At 25.8% G+C, this 21,925-nt stretch overlaps 4 protein-coding genes across 4 annotated transcripts; all 4 read right to left on the bottom strand.

Moving 5' to 3' along the window:
* Window positions 1-110: 110 nt before the first annotated feature.
* On the bottom strand, window positions 111-8,992 carry LOC147906784 (uncharacterized). The gene is made up of 8 exons (XM_087415541.1): window positions 7,112-8,992; window positions 6,977-7,015; window positions 4,527-4,792; window positions 4,140-4,289; window positions 3,471-3,726; window positions 2,045-2,113; window positions 1,879-1,968; window positions 111-1,784 (listed from the first exon to the last, which is right to left on the bottom strand). The coding sequence occupies exons 1-8, from the start codon at window positions 7,250-7,252 to the stop codon at window positions 1,665-1,667; spliced, it is 1,131 nt and encodes a 376-aa protein (XP_087271667.1). The 5' UTR covers window positions 7,253-8,992; the 3' UTR covers window positions 111-1,664.
* A 146-nt stretch (window positions 8,993-9,138) lies between these two features.
* LOC147906781 (uncharacterized) lies at window positions 9,139-19,903 on the bottom strand (the record flags this gene model as incomplete). Its single annotated transcript, XM_087415725.1, has 3 exons — window positions 9,139-9,963; window positions 13,850-13,863; window positions 19,589-19,903. Coding segments are annotated over 3 exons (621 nt in total), but the record flags the coding sequence as incomplete, so codon positions are not given.
* Window positions 9,934-14,630, bottom strand: LOC147906783 (uncharacterized). Its single transcript, XM_087415542.1, has 3 exons — window positions 12,968-14,630; window positions 11,763-12,025; window positions 9,934-11,008 (listed from the first exon to the last, which is right to left on the bottom strand). Exons 1-3 carry the CDS (start codon window positions 13,241-13,243, stop codon window positions 10,846-10,848), a joined length of 702 nt encoding a protein of 233 aa, XP_087271668.1. The 5' UTR covers window positions 13,244-14,630; the 3' UTR covers window positions 9,934-10,845.
* Window positions 14,654-17,974, bottom strand: LOC147906782 (uncharacterized). Its single transcript, XM_087415540.1, has 4 exons — window positions 17,757-17,974; window positions 16,571-16,639; window positions 16,384-16,473; window positions 14,654-14,790 (listed from the first exon to the last, which is right to left on the bottom strand). Exons 1-4 carry the CDS (start codon window positions 17,943-17,945, stop codon window positions 14,677-14,679), a joined length of 462 nt encoding a protein of 153 aa, XP_087271666.1. The 5' UTR covers window positions 17,946-17,974; the 3' UTR covers window positions 14,654-14,676.
* Window positions 19,904-21,925: the final 2,022 nt, after the last annotated feature.

Here is a 21,925-nt window from a genome sequence, read left to right as displayed (position 1 = left end):
GTTTAACTTTTTTATAAACTTACTTCATAATACAATGAATCTATTAATCAGAGAATAACTTAAAAAATTATTTTTTTTTTATTTTATGACTAAAATTTATCTTTCTATAAATGTCTGTTTTATTGTTTGCTATTATTAATCTTCTAGAGAAATTGAGAATTATATTATTTATTATGTTATGCAACTTTTTAATTATAAGAATAATCGGATCTATTTTAATTTTCCACAGTTCTGAATAATATTAAAAATATTTACCTTGGTACCAACACTTTCGTACATATGGTTTAATAATATAAGCTTATTTAAATAAATGATAAACCACACATAGCTAGAAATCATTATTTTTAGTGCTCTATTATTTTTGTATATTTGTTTCCAATATAATATTATGTGGAATTGAAGATGAAATATTCCATTTAAAATAATGAAACAAGATATCATCTGCAAAGTCATTCCATCATTGTCACAAACAAATTTATTATTACTATGTGCAAAATGCAATTCAAAATAAGTGCAAGTAATAATTTGCATACGATCGATTATTTCAACTGTTCTACTTAATGATTTAAAGCCATTTGTGATTTAATCAGATATAATTATTTCATTGTAATGATGAACATAACGTTTGCAGAATATCAACTTTGCAACTTGCAAATTCTAGTTAGCACATGAAATTGCGAGAGTCACTATCATGATCGATGTAGTATAGAAAAAGATAAGTCTTATTTTTTTTAATTATTTTGTTTTGATCTCGAAATTCTCAAATATCTTTCGAACCATCAATATTAGGAATGACGCAAATCAAAAGATTCTAGCGACGCGATGTCAGTACTTTTTTTATTCCTCCCTGTCCCTCTCTCTTTCTTTCTTTAAAAACGATCTCTTTCGTTTCGAATTTTTTAAAAAAATACATTTGTTTTTTTTTCTTTTTTTGGTTTAAAAGACATAATAACAGTGGAAAAGATATAATAACTATAAATTACTCTTTTTTTCTATAATAGCCATATTTCGCATCAATCTCAAGACCCAAGCTTTTCAAAAAGGCTACAATTAATCGAATATGTATTTTCAGCAATGTCACGATATAATAAAAAAGCAATCATTATAAATAATCTATTATGTCAGATAGAAGTTATTTAAATAAGATTTTTTTGGGGAGGAAATTCCTAAACTAATAGAGAAATCAGAATCAGTGGATATATAAGCCTGTTCTAAAATAGTCAATAGTTACATAATTATGCGTATGTCGCAAACCGATGTCATGTACTAATATACGAAGCTGACAAAAGTCTCAATTATAGCTGTTGTTTGTGATAGATCTTGAGATCCTTTGCATATGTGCACGCAAATTTTCTTATTTAGCCTTGTGGCTACCTTTGATGTGTTCCTCTTGATTTATGAGGTTTACTTAGAGATTGACTGGGAGGCAAGAATCTTACTGAATACTTCCATGTATTGTATATCGCCATACAGAAGGAAACGAACCGAAAAAACGGTCTACTTAACGTACAAAATCAAAAACCGCTGCTACATCACTCAACGCACGGACATGAACGCATAGGCAATAAGAGCAAGCACGTAAAGCGCGAACAGCCGTAATTTACTTATCAAGATGGCAAAGTAATATAATAATGTATTAATGTATTATGTGTTATAGTAGTTAGTCATAATATGTTTAGTTTGTCATAATATGTTATATTATTAATGTTTAAATTTCGGAAGAATATAGGAGAAAAATCCATTTGCGCCATGAAAATAATAACAGTGATCATCCATACGAAGAACTAAAAGAAAAATATATATAAAATATTACTGTTGAACAAGTTTTGTAACTTACTAAACTTCCACATAAAAATATTAATGATGTTAAAGATTAACCTCACGAATAAAATCGTAGCCGAAATAAAATAGACCCAATCCACTAAACTTCAACGGTTGCAGTGATGTTTGTAAAACAAACTGATAAATCTGCGTTACATGATATACAATTTTTACTTAAATATAAAGATTATTTAGATATATTTGTATAGAAAATTTATTTTACCTCTTCGCGTACCTCAGTAAAAGAATTTAAATTTGTTAGTTTATGAATAATTTCCTTGGTTTTTTGCGCCTGAAATGATTAATTATGTTATTTTACATTTATAATAATTACTTTAGTAATTATCGACAATAAGACTTTTTCAGAATTATGATTTTTGATAATCTTGATAATATTTATTATGTAAAAGAAATTTTTGTTGTTATTTTGATAGCGATAATTAACCGAGAGTGATCCAAAAACATGAAATCTATTTTAAATAATTTGGTAAAAGTTTAAATTAGGAAACCATGATAATCTTAACCATATATTGTTAAAGGTATGACTTATATTTTCTACGCTAAGCAATATTCACCCTACATACACCCCTACCAAGGAGCATCCAACTTTCCATGTAAAGCGAGATCCATCCCACACTTCCTTCCTGCCTAGGAAACGTTCGAACTTGTCATGCGAAACAAGGTTCACTATCTTTCCATAGAAAGTTGACATGTCATATAAAAAAAACGAAGGAGTAGACTTCGCTTCGCATAGAAAGTCGAATATTTTTAAACATAGAGGAATGTAAAATGAATGTTTTGCATTAAAAGTCGTACATCCCTATGCAGAAGATGTGGGATGAATCTTATGCCCGTGTCACACTACGCATTGGAGACTGAGGATTGCACAAATCGAGAATTACAATTCAGCCAATTAGAACGAAACGGATTAAAATTAAAACTATTTGATTGATCGAATTCTAATCCTTAATTTGCAATCATTAACCTCCAATACATAGTGACACGGGCATTAGTTTATGTGAAACGTTGGATGCTCGTAAGCGAGGACGGAATCCGCTTCGTCTGAAAAATCATTATACAAGAAGGGGAGGATTTGGGATAATTTTTAACATTGTATGTAAGAAATAAGATGTTGTTTTTCAATCTTTTTTTGTTAATAATTGTTTAACGAATAACGAGCGACGGCTAATATGTGTTGGAAATTATTCAAGGGCATAATCTTGAACAACATATGTGAAGGTCAAGGTCGGTGCTTCTAATTTGAGCTTTTACAAATACCTTATTTAAAATAAGTAGATTTTTATCTATATTTTTGGACGTTTCCAAGATCTAATAGACTGTTATTATATCGGAGTTATTCAAAGATTTTTATCAAAATTACACAAAAAAATACAAAAATTCCGAAAAAGCTTTATTATCGATAATGGTCTAATTACTTTTAATAATAAATTTACATTTTCACATAAAAGAAAACTTCTTTTATATCTAAAATTTATTTTTCTATGAAAATTTGTTTTATTATTTGTAATTATTTATCTTTTAAGAAAATTGATATTATGTCATTTATTATGTTATGCAATATTATATACAATATCATAAGCATGATCGGATCTATTTTACAATTCTGAATCATTACTGAAAATATTTACCTTAGTACTAACACTTTCGCATATATAATTCAATGATATGAGCTTAATTAAATAGAAGGTAAACCACCAGTAGCTAGCAATTATTATTTTTACTACATTATTTTTGTATATTAGTTTCCAATGGAATATTATGCAGTATTGAAAATGAAACATTCCAATTAAAATAATAAAATAAGATATCATCTGCAAAGTCATTTGTATTCCGAAGTAGTCATTTATATCGTGAGCTGTTCGGCAAAGTTCCAAATGGAGATGTCTAAAAAAATACAAAATAATAAGCAAACATAATAATTAATAACACATTTCTATTTATTAATTTTTTATTTCTAGAATACATTATAGAATAGATTTACTAAAGACATACTGACAGCCTCGAAAGGCAATTTTATTTCAGCATCTTTATCTTTTTATTATTAATTAGTATTAATTAGTAGTAATTATTAAATACTTAATCTTTTTCTTATTAAAATATTAAAATAGATATTAATTAATTATTAGATATTATTAATTAATTATTAATTAAAAGATTCTTTTTATTACTTATATTTTAAATCATTTTTATATTATAAAATATTTTTTATATTTTTATTTTCTATGTATTATAAATAAGATTACTATTATAAACAAGAAATTTTTATATTATAAATAAGAAAATTAATAATAATTTACATTACGATCCATAACACATGCTTGTGATTCTTAGCATTGTGGCTATTAACAACAAGAAACTTTTTCCATTTGCATCTTAATTCATAGTCCTCCATTTCTGATATTTGTGCAATATGATCATTTATTTTATCCAATCTAATACTGATATGTCTGGAATTTAAAAAATATTCAGAAAAATCGTAAACTCTTATATACAAATATAGCAAAGTAAGAACACAAACATTTTTTTCTGCTTAAAATTTCACAATTTTGTAAATATTCCGAGTTCGTGTTAGCCTGAGTAATTCGAATTTAATATATAAGCAGATTAATCAATACTTGTTTATGGAACGAATTACTATTATGCACTATGAAATAATTTTGTATATCACGATAAGATTTACAAACCTTAAAAGTAGGATAAACGTTATATCTGTGATAGTGTTAATGTATGTAAAATAATTCAAAACGTAATAAATAAGTATGGTTTTTATATCATTGTACTGTGCTAATAAGGTAAAGAAATCGTAAATCCATGCCATGCAACTTAACACAGACCACACAATTAAAATCAGTCTTGTGAAATTTTGCATTCTACAATATTCTTTTGATATTCCGAGTTTTTCCAATGTATCATCCACGTGATTAAATTTTTGTATATATTCTCGATATTTCTGAAAGAAATAGAATTTGTAAAATTGCAAGGTCTTCTTATTAATAAGTACGAGTATAAATAAGATATATACATGATAGTAATTTATAAATATAAATAAGAGATATACATGATAATAATTTATAAGTATAAATAAGATATATACATGATACTTTTAAGCCTAGAACACACACTTTGAAAAATTCCGAAAACACATACTATGAGTCTGAAAGGCCCATTGTAGTAAAAAAAAGCTTTAAATGTTGAAAATTGAAACATTTAGTACTTTTCAATATGTGATATTTAAAATTCTTCAAAGTACATAATTATTAAACAAAGTGAATGTGGCGTATTTTTAATATTCACTTTTAGACATTTAAGATTTATTTCTTTCGTTGCAAATGTGTTTTTCAGATAAATATATATACAACAACATTAAAGTATTATGTTATATTTATTGTACATCAAGTTATTAAATTTTATGTTATTAAAGATGAAACTGCAATTATATAATGTTAATCTTATGTATCTTCTTTAATAGAAATAATTTGCACAATAGATAATTTGCTGCATGTGTGCTGTTGACATATTGCTGAGTCACATTGTAAAACATTTATATTGTGTTTTGAGATGTATAATTGACGGATGGAAACCCAGACACAGCACACAATATTTATAAAAAATATTTTTACAAAATATTTCTTAGATATATTTTTAATAATAATTTTAAATTTTGTAAATGATTTTGTGTAATTCTTTAATTCTATGTGTAATTCTTTAGATTTAGCTTTTAAATATAAAAGTATTTCAGTATTGAAAGTATTTCCTTTTTTAAATGATGGATAAAAGAAGATAATAGTGATAACATACATCAAGTCAATGCTCAAAATTATGAATTCTTGATAAAATTGCGAATCCTGATCTGAGAACATTAAATATAAAAATATCCGGCTTATAAGAAAGATGTTTTTAAATCTTATACTGAGAGATACATGCTACATATTAAGATAATTTGAAAAAGATATAATATTTCTTTTATCTAAATTAAAGATGGAGATACATACCTCTTGCACAGATCATATATTTATTATATACAATTATGAAATACTTATTACATACTGTAGTAAATGTTATGAAAATATTTAACAAAAAATTATAATCCAAGTAAAAAACATTTATTTAAAAAATTTATTTATATTTACCATAAATGCTATTTAAAATTGTATTTAGTCTGTGTTTTAATGTTTTCGAATAATGCTTACATGAAATATGTACAGAATATGTTTTTATAATATATCAAAAATTAAATAGGTAAATATACTGAAGACAGCCCGTCCCGATGACCTTGAGTTTGATGTATGTCATCAAGATCATGACCCTAAGTGTGACTTCCAATAGGTTTTAGCTATCGGTCATTATTCGTTAAAGAATTATAAATAAAAAAAAGTTAAAAATGACTTTTTATTTCTGCCACATACAATATTAAAAATTATCCCATACACTCCCCTGCGTAATGACTTTCCACGTGAAGCGAATTTCACTCCACCTCTTTCCTCTGCCTAAAGGCGTACGACTTTCCATGCGAAGAAAAGTTCATCTTTAGAAAGAAGAGAAGGTGGGGTAATCCTTGTACCGCGATATAAAGTATGGCAGTACGTGCCTCCACGCATATACTTTACGTGCCGTTTTTCAATATAAAACATTCCAAAGAGACATATGATGCAGTTCTTAATGTTATATATAGCAGAAATCAGATATTTAAAAAAAATTTTTTTATTAATAATCTTGAAACGAATGATGACCGATAACTAAAATCTGTCGGAGGTGACTCAGGAACATGATCTTGACAACGTACGTTAAAATCATTGAAATTTGTAAGTTCGCTTCTAATACGTATAATTACCATATAATTCAATAATATAAGGCTTTATTTTATTAAATTTCTTAATAAATAATAAAGTTAATTTGTTTCATATTAGAAAATAACATTCTCGCGATGATATTGGACATTATTTATTCTATTTTAGATATCACACTAGTTTTAAAATAATATTAGGTGTTGGAATTAATTCGTAGCGTTTTTAATGAAAGAATGTTATTTATTTCACATGAGCAAAAAATACATTAATGAAAGTACTTCCCATCACTTGTAAAACGCTACGAATTAATTCCAACACCTAATAACATTTACAAATAAAATTTATACCTCGTGTTTGCAGATAGAGATGATTATGGATATCAGTGCCACAAGCAAATTTACTATTGTCACAAAGAAATTCATTAAACTATTAAATAGAATTTTTATTGAAAACTGGTCTATTATATAATATAATACGTAAGTATAAACACTCCACACAATAAATATATAGAAAAGACTCAAGCGATACTTCAATTGGTTTGAAGGATATTTGAAAATCCCAAGACCCAAAAAAAAAGTAATTAAGAAAACAGGACTTAACGTTTTCTTTATGTTATCGATCATAATGGTGGCTCTTACACTTTTATGTGCTAACTGTTAGAGCTTCCAAGTTGCAAAGTTAATAGTCTGCAAACATTACGGTTATCACTATAATGGAATGATTATATCTATTTATATCGCAAATGTCTTTAAATAATTAAATAACACAATTGAAATAATTGATTCGTATACGAAATATTTGCACTTGCTTTTGAATTGTATTTTGCACATTTCTTGTATATTCATTATACAGTTATATAAAATAGTATATATTCATAGCATTATATAAAACTCTAAAATAAATAAACCAAAATTTGATTTTTACACAAACAATTTTGATTACGTAAAGTTTTGATAGAAGATTTATTTCTTTCCTCATAAATAAGTACAAACACTGGTCTCAGAAGTTATCATATGTATTTATAAAAATGTATAACACTGGAGGACTTATTATAATGTGTGTGTGTGCGTGTTTGTATTATACTATCTATGAAATGGGACCCTATAGGAGTAAAATCCATTTGCGCCATGAAAATAATAGCGGTAATCATCCACATGAAAAACTAAAAGAAAATATGTAAGAAACATTATTGTTAGAAAAGTTTTGCAACATACTAAACATAAAAATATTAATGATGTCAAAGATTAACCTTACGAATAAAATCGTAGCCAAAATAAAATAAACCCAATCCACTAAACTTCAACGGTTGCAGTGATGTTTGCAAAGCAAACTGATAAATCTGCGTTACATGACAATTGGCGTTGCATGACGTATATAATTTTTACTTAAATATAAAGATTATTTAGATATATTTGTATAGAAAATTTATTTTACCTCTTCGCGTATCTCAACAAAAGAATTAAAATTTGTTAGTTTATGAATAACTTCCTTGGTTTTTTGCGCCTGAAATGGTTAATTATGTTATTTTACATTTATAATAATTACTTTGGTAATTATCGATAATAAGACCTTTTCAGAATTATGATTTTTGTGATAATCTTGAAAATCTTGATATTTATTATGTAAAAGAAATCTTTGTTGTTATTTTGATAGTGATAATTAACCGAGGGTGATCCAAAAATATGAAACCTATTTTAAATAATTTGGTAAAACTTTAATTAGGAGACCATGATAATCTTAACCTTGACATATATTGTTAAAGATATGATCTATATTTTCTACATTAAGCAATGTTCACCCCACATCCACCCCTGCTAAGGGGCATCCAACTTTTTATGCAAAGCGAAGTCCATCCCATACTTCCTACCTAGGAATGTCGCCGACTTATCATGCGAAATAAGGACTTATCATCCACTGTTTTCCAATAAAAAGTCATTACGCTCTGTAAAAAAGAGGAATGGGATAGTCTTCGCTTCGCGTCGAATGTTTCATGGAAAGAGGGAAGGGTGTAATATAAACCTAATTTTGCATTAAAAAAGTCGTATACTCCTATGCAGGAGATGGACGATACACTCCTATGTGGGGTATATTGTCTTTCCATGGTAGTAAGCGAACTCATTTGGTGTATCGTGTTTCTGTGGCTACGGTGTAGTGCAAATTTTATGCACAAAGTAGGATTTTGTTACATCGTCTTAAAAGGATGATGTAGAGTCAGTGTGACATTTAAAATTTGAAAATGATAATCAAGTGGGAACAGGGTTTTAGCGTAATAATAATGTACACCATGGTGTACACTCTAATGTAGTGTAGCTGTGAATGTAGCGCTTACACGCAATTGATGCGATGAGAGGCAGCGCCCAGTGTATCCCAAGAGAAAACGCTATTATTTTGCGTGGAAAGTCGAATGCCCGTAAGCAAGAACAGACCCTGCTTCGCCTAAAAAATTATTGTGCAAGGAGGGAAAAAGTTTGAGATAATTTTTAACATTGTATGTAGCAGAAATAAGACGTTATTTTTTAATTTTTTTTTTGTTAATAATTATTTAACGAATAATGAGCGATGGCTAATATGTGTTGAAGATTATTCAAGGCCATAATCTTGACAACATATGTAAGGGTCGAAGTCATTGGTGCGATGTCTTCTAATTTGAGCTTTTACAAATATCTTATTTAAAATAAGCAGATTATATTTATATTTTTGGATGTCCCCCAAATCCAATAGATTATGTTATTATATCAGAGTTATTCAAAGATTTTTATCAAGTTACCCATAAAAAAACACAAAAATTCTGAAAAAACTTTATTATCGATAAATTGGTCTAATTACCATTACTTTAATAATAAATTAACATTTTTACATAAAAGAGAAATTGTTTAATTTTTTTATTTTATGTCTAAAATTTATCTTTTGATGAAAGTTTGTTTTATCATTTACAATTGTTTATCTTTTAGGAAAATTGACAGTTATATTATTTATTATGTTATGCAACGTTTTTTATTATAAGCATGATCTGATCTATTTTAATATTTTGAATTATCTATTTTACAATTCTGAATTATTACTGAAAATATTTACCTTAGTACTAACACTTTCGCATATATAATTCAATGATATGAGCTTAATTAAATAAAAGGTAAACCATCCGTAGCTATTAATCATTATTATTAATATTGCATTATTTTTGTATATTAGTTTCCAATGGAATATTATGCAGTATTGAAGATAAAACATTTCAATTAAAATAATGAAACAAGATATCATCTGCAAAGTCATTTGTATTCCGAAGTAGCCATTTATATCGCGAGCTGTTCGGCAAAGTTCCAAATGGAGATGTCTAAAAAGAAATACATCTTAATATACAAAAACGCTGACATACTTATTAAAAATATACTTATATTTTTAATAATAATGTACTTATATTAATCTTTTATTTCTAGAATATATTATAGGAGACAGTTGCTGAAGATGTACTGGTAGTCTATATTGTACCTCTTCAAAATGTTTTATATTGTTTTGATGTGATGAAATGTTTAGATATAAAAATATGAAAGAAATAAGAAATGATTAATGTAGACAAAAATTTAAGGTTACATCTTGTTTTGTGCATGCTAACAATTTTGAAAAATTAGGTACAACTGATGCTAATTTTTAATCAATTCATATAGCTATAACATAATGTAATTATGAATTAATTGTTTATTATGAATTTTTAGATAGGATAATTATTATATATAAAAGAAGGTTTATTGTAGAATATCTTACATTTATTATATATATATATATATTAAGTTGAAATTTTTTATAAAAAGTTATCAAGTTTTAAAAATCACACCACTACAAAAAATGCAAGACTAATAATTGATAATAAAACTAATAATTGATATGTTTACAAATATTAACTTCAAAAATAAATTTAAAAGGCAATTTTATTCCAACGTCTTTATCTTTTTATTATTAATTATTATTAATTATTAAATACTTTAATCTTTTTCTCAACAAAGTATTAAAACAGGTATTAATTAATTAATTATTAAGTGTCAATTAATGATTCCTCTTATTTACCTTATATTTTAAATTATTTTTTTTATTATATTTGTATTTTATAAAATATTTGTTATATTTTTATTTATCTTTATACTATAAATATTATAAACAAGAAATGAATATTTATTAAGACAAGAATTTTTATATTATAAATAAGAAAATTAATAATAATTTACATTACGATCCATAATAAACGTTTGTGATTCTTAGCACGACGGACATTGTGGCTATTAACAATAAAAATCTTTTTCGATTTACATCTTAATTCATAGTCCTCCATTTCTGATATTTGTACAATATGATTATTTATTTTATCCAGTTTAATACCAATATATCTGAAATTTAAAAAATATTTAAAAAAAACGTAATTAAATCCTTACATACGCATATAGCTAAGTAGAAATTAAAAAATTTTTTTTCTGCTTAAAATTTTACAATTTTGTAAAAATATAAAGATATTACAAATTTCCGAGTTTATGCATACGTATTAGAGTAAATAATTCGAATTTAATATAATATATAATAGCAGATTAATACGTGTTTACAGAATGGAGTATTAATATAAAGTAGTTAAACCTATTTTGTTACATTATAATTTAATTTTAATATAAACAAACGGCTCCTTATCATATAATAAAATCATAGTTAAAATAGCATATAGGAATCAAGTGCGATAATTATTGCGCAAATGAAAAACTTTCTAAATATTAAATAATACGAAATAACATTTAATATAACCATAACGCAAAAAATTAATTACATGTTTCGACTTCTGTTTTGAGCCATCTTTAGATCCCCAATAAATATGTAAGAAGCAGTTAATAATAAATAATAATGAATTACTATCATTTACAATCATCCCATCGCTTACATATGATTGCTTAACCCTGTGAAAGGACTACATGAAATGCTGAGAATTAGATAATTGAGCGTTTGACTCCCATATGCCATTTTGTCTATTATTATATTATACTTTAATACAATATATACTTATTTTGAGACGCTAAAAATTTAAATTAGCCTTAATATTATGCTATTAAAATTAATACTATAAAATAATATGATTGTATTGCAATAAAATTTACAAACCTTAAAAGTAGTACAAACGTTATATCTGTGATGGTGTTAATGTATACAGCATAATTTAAAACACTAGGAATAAGTATGGCTTTTATATCATATACTGAAATTAATTGTAAGGAATCGAAAATCCATGATGTGCTGACTATTAAAAACCATGTAATCAAAGTCAGTCTTACGAAATTTTGCATTCTAGAATAGTCTTTCGATATTCCAAGTTTTTCCAATGTATCATCCATGTGATTGAACTTTTGTATATATTCTCGATATTTCTAAAAATAATAGAATTTTTAAAACTGTGAGATCTGTTCTTATTAATAAATAAGATATATACGTGATTTTAATTCTAAAACACACACTTTCTGAAAAATTCCGAAAACACACCATAAGTATGGAAGGCTCATTGTAAATTTGATTGTAACTTCAATGGCTGTAACTTCAATTCAAATTAATATTTTTAAACTTTTTTTTTATTTTGAAGCTTTGAGATTCAATAATATTTAAGGAATTTAAGGAAGCATAAGTTATAATGTTAAAAAGTTTTTTATTACTTAGTTAAGAAATGAAAACAAAATATTGAAAGAATGACAAAATATTGAATAAATTCCAATTTTATACGACAAATTCCCGGACAAAAATATTTTATATACAGAATATCCGGTAAATTTTGACCAAATGCTATATAGATAGAGCGGACTAAATTAAATCGAAAAGTCCTCTATCATTTTGCAATTTTCATAATAGTAAACAAGATATTAATTTCTAAAGATTGATGAATAAATAGAGTAAAATCAACATATAAACATCTTTCTTTCTTTTTTCTTGGAAAAAAATTGATATGGGTTTCTCGCAGACCATACCAAAATTTTGGTTTGCTCTTTGTATATACGCACGTTCTGAAGTAAGTACGATGTATATAATAAAAATTTTATTAAAATATAAATTACGATAGCTTATATAATATAAAAATATTTAAATAAAATTTTACTGTTCATAAGCTTTAGATTCTATACAAGTAAACATTAATGTATAAAATCTAATTCAATATAATTATGGCTTTATTTTATCACATTTCTAAATAAATAATAAAGTTTATTTGTTTCATGTTAGAAAATGATATTCTTGCGATGATATTGGACATTATTTGTTCTATTTTAGATACACTAGTATTAAAACAATAACGTTTACAAATAAAACATATATAAAATATATACCTCGCGTTTGTAGATAGAGATGATTATGGACATCAGTGCCACAAGCAAATTTACTATTACTATAAAGAAATGTATTAAACTATTAAATACAATTTTTATTGAAAACTGGTCTATTGCATAATATAACGCGTAAGTATAAACACTCCACACAATAAATATATAGAAAAGACTCAAGCGATACTTTAATTGGTCGGAAGGATATTTGAGAATCCCAAGACCCAAAAAAAAAGTAATTAAGAAAACAGGACTTAATGCTTTTTCTGTACTATTCATCATGATGATGACTCTCGCAATTTCATGTGCTAACTGTTAAAGTTTCCAAATTGCAAAACTGATATTCTGCAAACGTTATAATACATTCATTACTATAATGGAATATATCTAATTATATAGCAAATATCTTTAAATAATTACATAGCACAATTGAGATAATCGATTCGTATTCGAAGTATTTGCACTTTCTTTTGAATTGCATTTTGCACATTTCTTGTATATTTATTATGCAGCCCCGGGGAAAAAATGTTTCATATATAATCATATATAATCATATATAAAAAATATATTTATCGAGGGCATTAGGAGTCAGCGCTGAAAATAAATTGCGCAAAACTTACTGAAATAACGTGAAAAGTTTTTATAAAATGTTTTGAGTCATCTCAATAAATTAAATCTAATGTCATGGAAACGTATTCACGTGATTACAGTTGCGATGCAGTGAGAGCCTCCCTCCTAAAACTAAGCTTTGGACAAATTTTTGCCAAAGAAAAAGTCGTCTCAGAATATGGCCAGGAATATGTCTCTTTAAGGATAAAAGGTTATTTTGAATCACCCTGTATATACAATATATAACAGATATATAACAGGATGTCTCATTTTAATTACCCTACTTTGAATATCTAAAAAAAAACACACATTTAAAAAAGTTTGATCTACTGTGATCAAAAAGTATTCGAACTTTATTTTTTTTAAATTGTGGAAAAACTGCCAAAAAATCAAAAGCCAAAAAGCCGACTATAAAAGGCTAAAAAGCCAAAAACTACAATAAAAATTGTATATATTAAATTTCAACATTAAGCTGAAAACATGTTATCTTAGGAAAATCATGTACTTTAATCCTTCACAATATGGTTAAAACGTAAAATGTATAAAAGATTTATAAAAGAGATTTTATAAAGGATAAATAACACATTCATTGCCTCTCAGGTAACAAGCTGACATTATTTGTCGTCATTCTAATGTTAAAATAGCAATCTTTAATATCATTTTCATGTCCAATTGACCGCAAATAACAACAACTTGTTATCTGATGCGTTTAATCAGAATTTCAAGATAATATTAATCTTTACAAAAATATATTAAATATCGTCATAAAAACTATTTTTTAAACATTAAATCTTAATTAGTTCGAAAACTTGAATTACTACTAGAATTTTTTGGCTTGCAATAGCATTTTCAACATATAATAGTCTATATTCTATAAGAAACACCTATATCCGATTCAAGATAATTTTTTGCTAATGTGATATGTATTCATAAAAAATGTGTAAATAAATTGAAATGAATAAAAGTATTTAGGTGATATACATGGATAAACTAAATAAATATTTAGTTAATAATTATATATAAAATTTATTTTTATATTAATTAAATTTATAAATAAGTTACAAAAATACAATAATATACGGAAGATATAAATATATATTTCTTTTCTATATATATTTCAAACATGTTTCATTAATTCCGTTAGACTTTGGTAATTGAGACATAGGAGAAGTATCCATTTGTAATATAAAAACAATAACGCTAAGTATCCAGATAAAAAACTAGAAAAAAGCACAAATTATAAATATCGTTACTATAATTTTTCTTACTCATTGATTATATAAATGATAAATTATTATTACACAGAAAGAATGGTTTTGCTAAAATATTAAAAAATTTAACTCGATAAGGGAGATCTCGTTGACACAGTTTTCACAATTTTGACATTAATTTTTTAAACAATTAATTATTATGATTAAAATATATCAATATGATGGAGAGAACCTTTTCTCTACATTTTCATATCAGTAATGGTTCTATACACTATATAGTTTCTTTACAATAAATGAAATACGGACATGCTGCATTGTAGTTAACCCGATATGTGGGATAAATTGGTACATATCACAGTATAAATTGCCTCTAAAATAAATTATATTAAATTAACAAAAATATAATAGAAAAGTAATAGAAATGAAAATTAGATAGTAGATATGTACTTTTTAGTAAAAATTATATCTTTCAAAATTATTTTGTAATGATCAAATAGCAAATTAAATATTGTTACAGAAAAATAAATGTAAATTATTTTAATTCTACCTCATTTTAATATAAAAATATATTATAAATATAAAATATTTGGTCAGAATTAAATTGTAATTAAATGTTCACACGTGCGTGTGAGTTAATCTAATCTTTTCTTACGATATAAGCCAATCCCATCCAATCCAATCGCATCCCATCCAATTTTAATCATAATACTTGTTTGATTTAAATGAAACTTAGAGAGAAACATCTATGTCGTAAAAAAAATATTTTGCAGTAATTTTTCCATTGTTTCCTTTATCACAAATACATAATATGGAACGCAATGCTAATTTGCCTCTTATGCCAACACATAAGCTTCAGTCTCCCTCACTAATCTAAAAAATAATTTTGAACTATCAAATAATTATGTAGAACGCTGAAGCTGGTTGCTAGAACAACAAATTTTTTTATTGTTCATTATGCCGAAATTTTCTACATAATTATTTTAACGGTTTAACAGAATTATTTTTCTTAAATACAAAAAGTGCCACATAATGGTCAAAGTTAAACTAATTAAACTAATACATATACATATTTTTTAAATGAATTTGTCTAATTATTAATTATTAATTTATCTAAAAAATATAATTACGCTTTGTTACTATCGGACTTTCAACACAATCCATTTAAAGTATTAATAATCTTTCCATATTTATAATTATATACATTTTAAAACCTGTGAAACTATTACGAACACTATTACCTTGATCAGGAATCGAATTAGGATCTCTAATTCCGTACAAGCGTTGTAAACCTTTAGACCAAAGTCTTAGCAATATTCTTTGCAATAAATAATATGTACAGAGAGTAACTTCTTTGAAATTTTTATTTATGCGTAAAAGTGTATGTAGCCAATCGAATTGTTTGCGCACTAAATAATTTTAGTGCGCAAACAAATTATCGGTAAAAGTGATGTAAGCAAACGATACTGTAGGCAAATTAATACAAAATAATGAGATCCTACTGTTATTTTGTATTAAGCTAAATTTTTAGGTATTTCAGCAAAATCGTTTTTTCTGTATAAACTTATATAGATGTGAATAATTTTAAAGATTATAAAAATTAACCTTATTAATGAATTTATAGCCAAAATGGAACACGTTCATTCCACGGAATTCCAATGGCTGAAGTATCATTTGCAAAAGAAACTGATAAATCTATAATATAATATAATTCTTGTCAGAAAGTACTATGATATATAAAATTATTTAAAAATTATTTACATATAGAAAAGTATTAAAAAATGTATTTCACCTCTTTACGCGTTTCCGGAAAGCGTTTGAGATCTGTTAATTTATGTATCAAAGCTTTAGTTTCTTGCAGCTGAAATAATATAAAGTTCATTATGTTATTTATAATTTTAAAATTTATAATAATTGTATATCTATCAATAATCGCATAGATCCAAATAATTAAGCCAAAATCACATGTGCAAAGTGTGTGCTCATACTATGTTGGGGAAACTCCAATAGTAGCCTAACATGATCTATCGTCTCAGTTATATATGTTGTCTACAATACACGGACTAAGAAGTAAGAGTAAGATAAAATTAATCAGAGTCGAATGTGAGAAGAATAATCATCAACTTTTATATCATCAATGTATTACTCTTACTTTTTACTCCGTGTGTTGTAGACGACGCATTAAATTTTATAAACAAAATATTTTACAGACAAAAACGTAAGCTAGTAAAACGTAAGCAGTAAGGAAATTTAATGCATGGTCTACAATGGGTAACAGTAGTGGATTAAGGAGTAGGCGTAGAAATCGACCAATCATAATTGATTATTTTTCTCATATTCAATTATGATTGTCGACTTTTACACCTATTCTTTAATTCACTACTGCTACTGCCCATTATAGATCATGCATTAAGCATTGTCTACAATAAACAGTAATAATAGAGGCAGTAGACGTTGGCAGTAAGCTAGTTTTCCAACTCAGTCAGAAATGGTTGATCAACGTCAAATCGATGCTGATTCAATGTCACTCGATGTCAATTCGATATTCATTCAACATCGATTGACGTTAATTCAATATTGATCGATCAATTACTTGTAGCTGGGAATGTAATAAAGCGTACAAGAATAAATCCGTAACTAAAATGGATTTCAACCATTACTTAATAATGAGATCGAAATATTTGTATTTAAATGATTTGAATAACAACAGAATAATTTTGTTAAAAAGAGCCAGCGTTGACTTCTTTTTATGCTTTTTTTATCTAACAATTCGATTATTTTTACAGTATTTAATCTTTTTATCAATTTTTATTTATATTTTCTAAAAAAAAAGTTTTAAGTCATCTTGGAGAAAGAGGAAGAGAGAGAGAGAGAGAGAGAAAGAGAGAGAGAGAAGAAAAGCGAAAAGAGAAAGAAATATCCTAATTTCTACTTTTGTCAGAACATTTTCCTTTTATAATATATAAAAATTAGTTTACCTTGGCAGAAACACTTTCGCAAATGTAATTCATTGATATAAACTTTGTTAAAAGTACTATGTTCCACATGTCAGTGGAAAGAATAAATTTCAATGCAGTTAAATCAGTCGTATATCTTTGTGTTAGGCACAGTACTATATGGTATTGAACATAAAATGTTGTAACAAAAATAATGAAGTAAGCTAACATCTGCAACGTAAATTGTGTTCCGAATAAATCGTTCACTTCACGAGATATTCGATAAAGTTCCGAATGAAGGTGCCTAGAACAATATTATTTAATAAATAAATATACATTTATTACGAAATTATTACAAAACGAAATGTGTCCCAAAAGTATTTCACTTCTGCCTATATGTTTGTTTTTGGGCATCTCTCTCTCTCTCTCTCTCTCTCTCTCTCTCCCTCCCTCCCCCCTCTCCCCCCCTCTCTCTTTCTGCCCGTTTTGTAGAAAACCAAGGGCAAATATATAGGCAGAAATAGAATACTTTTGGGACCCCCATATAGGTATTAGACAATATTCTATGTGTATAAAATTCTGAATGAATCGACGATCATTAGATCTCTAGATCTATGAAAATTAATAAAAATTACACAATTATAAATAGATAATTTATATTAGCATAAATAGTTATAAAAGTTTTTATTTATTTAAACTGAGCAATGCAATTTCGTAGAAATAATTTTACTTTGATTATTACTGCAAAAATATGTAACGTATAGATACGTAACATATTATATAATAGATTCAAATTTTGTTAAAAATTTAATTCAATAGTAAAAGTCTTTCAACAATATAAATTAAACGAAGAAATTTAAATTATATTAAAACTTCTAATTTAGAATTCCTTTTCTTTTTTGTACGTAAATAATTTTCGAAGATGGATTTACATAAAATTTTGTTAAAATAATATAAAATTAATGTGTATTCGATATGTAAATTACAACTAAAAAATTTAATAGCTTATAGACAAATACAAAACTGCCATTAAATTAATGCTGTGTGTGACATTATATTAGACAGAATATGGAAAATGGCGATACTTATACATTTATGATAGCTAATATAATAACTTTCTCTTTTTATGAAATATTGCCTTCTTAATATTTCTGTAACATTTTAGTATCTATCAATTTACATTACAATCCATAATACATGCTTGCGATTCTCTGCACTACGAACATAATAGCGAATAATAAGAGACTTTTTCCACTTGCATCTCAGCCCATACTCTTCTATGTCTGATAGTTGTTCAATATAGCCATTTATTTCATCTACTCTGGTACCAATATATCTGTGATTTTTTATTAAAAAAATATTTTAAAAAGTTTTTAAATAGTATTTTTTTGAACACAATAGAATAAAAAAATGAAATATTTTTCAAATTCTTTTTTTTACTTACAATTAAAATTTTATAAATTTATATAAATAGTAATCACAAACTTATGAATTTACGTAATCAATTAAAAATTTTTATTTTATTAAATTATCAAATAATTGGTGACATATATATGACATCATTATGAAATAATTTAATTAATTTCAAGATATACACATTTAATATAATACATTTAATTTTTAAATTTGGCTAAATCTAGCTATAATTAAAATCTACAAAAATTATTGAATTTTTAACAATAGTGTTTATTCAAGAGCTATTCGTTTTGGGGATTATCTCCATATCCGGGGCGAGAAATGTTTTCTAATAAAATGAACTGCAATGTTCATGAAACTGACATTCTCGTATAATGGATTTAGATACGGAAAGAAACCCAGCGAAACGAGTAACTCCTATATTGAAAGTACTATGGAAATCAAAAGTATTAATAATGTTTATTAATAATAGCTTTAAACAAATAATAGTTTACAAACCTTAGAAAACACGCAACTGTTATATCTGCGATAGTGTTGACATAAAAAGGATATCCCACAATGAGACTAATAATCATGGCATTTATATTGTTGTGCTTTTCTATATTCCAAATAGAATCGGTAGTAAATAATATGAGAATCATTATGAAATATATAATTAATATTAATCTTATCAATTTTTTAATTGTGTGATATTCCTTAGGTGTCCCAAGTTTTTCCAATGTATCATCCACAAGACAAAGTTTTTTTATACACATATGGATTTTCTGAAGATATTATTGACAAAAGAATACATAAATCATATTATTCGTATAACAATATACCAAAAATACGTATATACGTAATAATATATTTAATAATAAAGCACTAATTTTGATAAGAATAAATCTCATTAAATAAGAGAATTTTTATATTCAGTCAAAATAGATCTTATAGTATGCCCAAATAGTATCTTATAGAAAAAAATCACACACACACACACACACAAAATATCTAATATAAATGTTCACTTCAAACCAATACGCGCGTCAAATTCGACTCATACAAAAATAATAATTGCATCAATCCGACGACTATAAAGAGTGTAACTAAAATAAGATAACACATTTCGAAACCAAATTTCCCACAACAAAATATGAAAAAAGAGTTCATATAAACGTACGTTCGCAAATACATTGTTATTGAGATGTAACTCAAAATGTTTAAGTATATTATGTATAATCCCTCAACCTCTAAGATTCTTATCCTCTTTAGATTTTATTTTTACTTAGTTTATGAAGTTTCGATCGCCAATAAAAATATATTACGCCAATGCATCTTTAATGTTTATAATATCATTCACAACTGCCCTGGGATCTTTGAAAAAGTGCGACAGTCCATAATCCGACGTGTATTAAATTCAAATATAATATCGAAATATGTATTAAATTAAATGGGAGACACTTCAAACATTGTTATAATTAAAAATTGAAAATAGATTATATTAAATAATAATAAATATTAATTTTTTATTTTCCTTCATTAATAAACATTTTGAGTAACAGTGAGTTTGCGGATATATGTTCATATGATTTTTTTTCATGTTTAATGTGGAGAGTTCGGCTCCGAAGTTTGTTACCTTATATTAGTCACACTCTGTATGAAGAGATCTTTTAGCACCTCTTCTACCTTGAAAATTGAATATAATCTTAAAAAATCAAGTTTCCCATCAATGCATTTATTCAAGGAATTCGAATATTGTAGATACTTGAATGTGAACAACGTTAAAATTCTTCTTGGATGCTAATATAAGAATTAATTAAATTTATTTTCATTGATCTAAAATCTTATCGTATCAATTAATAAAAATTTTGTTAAAACTTTTTATATTATCTGATAGATTGAATACAAAATTTCTTAATTAACATTTTGTAAAACTTCTTCTCTAAAAATTAATATTTATAAATAAAATTTTTTTAAAAACATAAGACGTGAATGTAAAATTAGATTTGTGTTTAGTTCAAATTTTAATTAAATTTGACTTTTCTAAATAAATAAAAATAAAATTAATTCCAAAATCACAAGTAATATTATTGTGCCTTATGTATGTATTAAATTAAAATTTCATATTTATGAATAAAAAATATACCTGGTGTTTGCGACCGGTAATAGTTACAGATATTATCGTCACAAGAATATTTGTACTTATCGTTATAAAAGTCAAAGAATTATTAAATATACTTATTGGCGAAAATTTCTTTATCATAATATGAAATGCAAAGGCATAGAAACTCCATACCATTATTATGTAAAAGACACTTAAGCGATATCTCAAATAATTGAGGGGATATCTTAAATTTCCTAAACCAAGAATAAAAACAACTAAGATCAAAGGTCGAAAAGCGTTTTGTATATCAACCATGATCGTAACTGTTGCAATTTCAAGTACTAACTATTAGATGCCAAGTTGAAAGTCACGTAATATGCAAAAGGTATTCATCACGATTTTATGAGATAATACTTGATTAGATCAACTCATTATAATGTCGTTGAATTATTAAATGATAGCATGCATATGTTATGCGTACGCTATCATTTAATAATTTAACGATATTGTAATGAGTTGATCTAATCAAATATTATCTCATATAATCGTGATAAATGTGCCTTTTGTATATTACGTGCTAAAAATTTCATTTAACAAATTACATACTTTTTTAACTACAAATTTTTTATTGGTTTTTAATTTTCTTTCACAGTTTTCTCTAATATCTTAATAATCAATTATCATTATAACGAAACGATAAAATTCACTTATA

This window comes from Acromyrmex echinatior, chromosome 18, assembly GCF_024713525.1.
Source record: "Acromyrmex echinatior isolate Ae372 chromosome 18, ASM2471352v2, whole genome shotgun sequence".
NCBI lineage: Eukaryota > Metazoa > Arthropoda > Insecta > Hymenoptera > Formicidae > Acromyrmex > Acromyrmex echinatior.
The sequence above is the reverse complement of the archived record's forward strand: the minus strand, read 5'-3'. Positions and strand labels throughout refer to the sequence as shown.